The sequence below is a fragment of the Caenorhabditis briggsae genome, assembly GCF_000004555.2.
Source record: "Caenorhabditis briggsae complete genome, chrI, whole genome shotgun sequence".
Lineage (NCBI taxonomy): Eukaryota > Metazoa > Nematoda > Chromadorea > Rhabditida > Rhabditidae > Caenorhabditis > Caenorhabditis briggsae.
This window is the reverse complement of record NC_013489.2, coordinates 8245457-8250925: the sequence shown is the minus strand read 5'-3', so window position 1 is coordinate 8250925 and position 5469 is coordinate 8245457. Positions and strand designations below refer to the sequence as shown.

At 40.5% G+C, this 5469-nt stretch overlaps 2 protein-coding genes across 2 annotated transcripts; one reads left to right on the top strand and one right to left on the bottom strand.

Annotated features, from left to right (window-relative positions):
- Positions 1 to 844: 844 nt before the first annotated feature.
- On the top strand, positions 845 to 1026 carry CBG02192 (the record flags this gene model as incomplete). Its single annotated transcript, XM_045238300.1, has 2 exons — positions 845 to 850; positions 880 to 1026. 2 exons carry the CDS (start codon positions 845 to 847, stop codon positions 1024 to 1026), a joined length of 153 nt encoding a protein of 50 aa, XP_045092069.1.
- Positions 1027 to 1878: 852 nt separating this feature from the next.
- On the bottom strand, positions 1879 to 5130 carry CBG02193 (the record flags this gene model as incomplete). Its single annotated transcript, XM_002639703.1, has 8 exons — positions 1879 to 2013; positions 2062 to 2326; positions 2375 to 2488; positions 2535 to 2672; positions 2721 to 4653; positions 4696 to 4905; positions 4951 to 5050; positions 5098 to 5130. 8 exons carry the CDS (start codon positions 5128 to 5130, stop codon positions 1879 to 1881), a joined length of 2928 nt encoding a protein of 975 aa, XP_002639749.1.
- Between the last annotated feature and the right edge of the window lie 339 nt (positions 5131 to 5469).

Sequence of the window (5469 nt, the reverse complement as noted above, 5' to 3'; positions counted from 1 at the left end):
TGGAACGCTGTTTTGTGTGTGCTTTAATGCGCGCTCTGTTGCAGGCACGCGTTCCAATTTGGGACAGTTCGACTCCTTACCAGTTCGAACTTGTAACAGTTCGATTCTGTCCGCGTTCTGTTCTGGTACGTGTGCGAAAAAAGGACTGTTCTGAATTGAATCTGTTCGATTTTAGGTCTGTTCGATTTTGAAAACGTTCGAATTCGTCGTACCCCCCATTTTAGAAACTTTCTGCCACGGCTACTGGCGTTTCTCTTCCACAGCTCCGGCTTTTTTGAACCAGCATAATAAGTAGATCACAATAAAACCTGTAATAAAAGGGCTTCCTAACTATTAACTGGAGTCAATGTGGGGCTCTTCTATTACAGGTTTTACGGTATTCTTGTTTCTTGATACCTGAGGGCCTGATCATTATTTACTGATATCCTGATAATTGATAATATTTAATCAAAATCGTAATAACCAAAGAGCAATTATACATTTCTTAGAACATTGAAAACCAAAATTACTACCCTTCCGTTTTGTTTATTCCAAACACCCACCTGCTCATTTACTCCTTTCAGTTAGCTAATCCTAAATCCTCTTTAATGAATCTCCGGCAACCGTTTCTCGGTTCGAGATAATTGGTACGCTATAGATAGGGATGTGCTGCTCTTGGGAGCATTTAGATGCCGACCCGATAACAAAACCAGATTAAAAGAGAATACCGTGCCAAAAAAGGGGAGATGATTAAGATCTTGAGAGGAAAATGTCATATTGAGAGGTAATAGGAGTGAAATCTAATGTAAGGAGAAGAGGAGAAAGAGATTTATCCATCTCGAGACAATCGAACATTTCTAGAATAATGGAATAATTGTATGTTATCAGTGATTATTTACAGGTCCAGAAGGCGTTGATGCTCGGAATCGAGGCTACCACAACTGTCATATCGCAGGATGTGGAAAAGTGTACAACAAGAGCAGTCATCTGAAGGCACATCTACGATGGCATTCTCAGGAGCGTCAGCCTGTGCGAAAGCCGATTTAAGCCCAGTGAATCACGACTCCACGCGTTCCATCCTTCCTAACTAACATTGTATCGTAAACACTCTAATAGAATGATCTCCCTAACTTTCAACTTCGACAAAGTTTATTTTCGTTCCTGTGAGAGGTTTAAAAAAGTGGCCAACTGGCAAAATAATTTTGTTTTTTTTAGATGAAAATTTTGTCAATTTACCACTTTTCATATCTTTCACAGGAAAAACGAGATATACGGATCTGAAGTGACGTTTTGGAAAGGAATTCTATTCGAGTGTTTACGGTACTTCAGAACTGGATTATTAGAGAACAAAATTTGAGCCGACTCGAAAATTGGGGACAATCCAGAGATTGATAAACAAGAAAGTGGGCGGACTTTCTTGATAAATCAGATCGATTTCATGCGAGCGGGTTCGCTGAAATGGATCTAATCCGCAGATGCAACTCCGCCCACTATCCTCAATTCCTCAGTTTTCGTGTGGTCTCCAAATTTTACTTGTAGAGGCGCGACATATCCTTCCTTATTTGGTTCATTCCTCCTCATTTCTTCTTGACCATGCAATGAAATTTCCTGGTAAATTCCTATTGGCGCTTATTATTTTATCGCCAATTAACCGNGCATTAAAAGTACTCCAAAAAATATTTTAATGAGGGGGGGGGGGGGGGACCGTGATCATGAAAAGTTGGGCTGGGGAGAATGGAGCTATGTGAACAAACAATACAAGTGTTACAGAAACATGAAAATTGTCCGATTTCGTCAAACTTTGATTAGAAGGTTCCAAACAAAACAACATTTTACATAAATTTTGGGCTAGTATAATTAGGATTAGATATGAAGAACAAGGTACATTTTTGAACATATTTACAGGAAAATGTATAGATGAATAAGAATGACGTAGAAGACGATTCCGAGGATTCCGTATAAATAATTTTGGTTTTGCGCAAGAATGTGAACCATTTGGCGGAGCAACGGATCCATTTCAGGGAACATTTCATTCTGAAAAAAAACTCTTTTTCAACCGGAAAAATTCGTTTCCAGACTTACGATAATGCTACGATCACAACCAGTCACTTGCTCAGGAACTTGCATAGCGCCATGACTATTCTGACGTCCCTCGAGAATTTTCTTGGTAGACTTCAACTCCTCCTCGAGTGATTGGATCTGTTCCAAGTTCTTCGCTTGTAACGAAGCAATACTTTGACACTCCTTCAACTTTTCCTTCGTAGTAATCAGCTCAGTGACAAGTCCCGCACGCTCCTCGGCATTCACAAGAATAAGACTTCTGTTTTCGTCTTCCAATTGAGAAACACTGTAATAATACAACATAAAAATGGCAAAAGAACACTCTCATACTAACGTTCTCTTCAATTCGGAAATAGACTCCTCGCTTTCTTCGAATTTGACAGTTTTTTCGGCCAACGACATAGTCAGTTCGTCAGCCAACGCGGACTTCTTTTGAAGTTGTAGATTTCTGAAATAATTATGAAGCAATTATGAAACACACCGCAGACACATACGTCAATTGTAGTTCGCCGTTTTGCTTCGATAGAAACTTCAGCTGTGCTCTGGCGGAGACAAGGTCGTCTTCGAGTCGCTTTTGTTGAGCTTTAGCGGAGCTCTGAATTGTTTCCAGACGAGACTCAAGTTGAGCAGTTCTGTAATAACTAATTTGTACATCATTGAATTCGGGAGAAGTTGTTTACCTATCCTTTCTAGGAGACAAAACGTCTTCCAGTTGCTTTGTTATGGTTTGGACGTTTACTTGAAGAAGATTATTTTCCTCGGTCAGCATATTTATATCGAGATTTTTCTGGTCGATATTTTTTTGGAGACTGTCGAGTTCCTGCCGAAGTTTCACATTCTCCATTTCTGAAGAGACCGTGCGTTTTGCGAACTCCTCAGAATCTTTTTTGTATTGAATTTGATTGGCTTCAAGAAGCTTTTCTTGCTCGTGTAAGTCTTTCCACCGTTTAGCTGATACTGCTTCATCCTCCATATTCTCTTCGATTACCTTTTGCAGATACTCGTATTTTGAACGTTCGGATTTCAAAGCAGCCTCGTACTCGTTAGACTTCTCTTCCTGCATCTTAGCCAATGCATCCAATGCCTGATCTTTCAACTCATGCTTCGAAAGTGATTCTGCAAGTGCGATTTCACATTTCTCGTTCTTGATGGTCATTTGCTTTACAGTTTCGATAGCAATTTCCAGAAGATGGTTCACTTTAGAAATGGTTTCTGATGGACGGTCACTTTTCACTAATAGTAAAGCTTGAAGCGTAGCTAATTCAGTAATCAACTGTTGAACTTCATCACCGTCGTTTGCAGTACTTGAGTTGCTTGACTTGGAACTGTTGGAAGCTGAGCTGTTACGTCTCTCCGCCAACTTTGCTGCCTTCTTCATCTTCCAGATCTCATTCTCGAAGTGACGTTTCGCTTCAGCCTTTTGTTCCTTGATTGCCTTTTGAGTATTAGTAAGCTCAAGCTTCAGAGAATCACATTTTTCTCGAATTTCCTGCTTCTCTTCTTCCATGAAGTTTATGAGTACATCAGTTTTCGTCCGTTCGAGCTGTTGGATACGTAGCAATTCTTTTTCTTGTTGAGAAGCGGCAGTTTTCATCGTTTTAATTATTTCTTCAAGAGCAGATACCTCAGATGAATGTTTCTGACGAGTTTCCACCGACGACGCAGTGATTCGAGAATTTATGTCTTGTTGGACTTCCAGCAATTTCTCTGAAGCTTCCAGTTTGTTACAAACATCTTCGTATCGGTTTTGCAAGCTTTCCGAAGAGCGCTGTAGCTCAGCGATCCGAAACTCCAAGGTAGAATCTTGAGGTTTTAGTGCGAATTCTTCCGTAAGATTTGAAGAAGCGAAGCTCTCATCAGTAGCAGATGTATCAGTGAGTCTTTGTAATAATTGTTTATTTTCAAGTCTGACTGCGGCAATATCCTTCTTTATCTTCTTCGTTTCATTCGCCTTGCTTTTCCGCTCCTTCTTCAGAATACTTTTCAGAGTATCAATTTCTTCCGAAAGATATTTGTTCTCCTCTACCGTTTTATTCAACTCGTCCTGCATCGAAGCCAGATTCAGCGTCAGTTTTGTGTTCATTTTCTCCTTCGCTTCTATTGCAGTTAAGCTAAACACCTTCTTCAGTTGTTCTTGATGGAACCGGTCTTGCATACTCTGTACAACTTCGGATAGATTATCGATTTCCGGCTCATGCCTGATGAGTTTTGAGACGTCTTTCAACATTCTGTTGACTTCGTGTTGGAGAATGGAGTCCTTATTGGGAGAATCAATTTGGGAATCCATTGATGGAACAGACTTATCACTGTCACTATAAACGTTTTCCACTTCTGAGAGAAGGCAATCAGTTTCCTCAAATGATCTCTCTGGATCAATATTGGATTCCTGTTTCGAATCTTTGTGATTGACATCCACGGTACATTGGACATTTTCGATCACTGGTTTCTCGGACCGCAAAACCACGATGTTACATTTGCGTTGTGTGAATTCTGAAGTTACCTCCGTACTCTCAGTACTCACTGACACTTCTTGGAAGACTTCCTTCGCTCTCGCCAATTGATCCTGCTTTTTATCTAGTCCCTCGATGATTTGTTCAAGCATGTTGAAATCAGCTGCAAAACAACGTTAGTCTCTGATTTGAGTTTATGTATTACCTTTCTTTGCGTTAGAGACAAGCTCTCGCAACTCCTCAGACAGTGTGTTCCACAAACGCTCGTTTTCTCCGTCGAATTCAATCACAACATGCTCGTCCAACTGGCTCGACTTAACTTGGTGCAAATACCTAATCAGCTGAAGCGCGGTATGGACATTTTCAGATTTTTTGCCAAGTTCGGAGACGATAGACTTGATAGTTTCCTTGTCATCTGAAAGAACGTAACTTCAGTCTATGCATTATTGTAATGTCCAACCGTGATGATTGCGTTCGACTAGACCTTGAAATTGTGCGATGAGAGAATCGAAGGTGGGAGCTCGAGAGTCAATTTTTCCGAAAGAACTTCCCGTTGACTTCTGAAAATTGAGTGTTCCACATAGGGTTTTAAAACAAAACTGAATACCTTCGAAACTTTAGCATCCTTGTTGCGACCCATTTTGAATACACTGTAGTTTCAACTCTGAAAACAATTACAGATTATGAAGACGAAAAAGACCAATAATAAGTAAACATGGAAACTACACGGATATGTGCGGCAATCGAGGTAATATACAAATAAAGTCAGAAACAGTTGACAGAGGTTTAGCCGCGGAAAATTGCAAGTTTTCAGCCAACCGTTGCGCACAAAAATTGTAAAATTCATGCTAAATAGACACGATTGGGGTGAGCAGGGAGACCCCGCAAAATCCGGGGAAAAAAATCGGGGAAAAAAACCGGGGAAAGTGGGCGGAGTCGAGAAAAACCGTGCGGCAAAACCGTGCCAGGGTTGCATTTT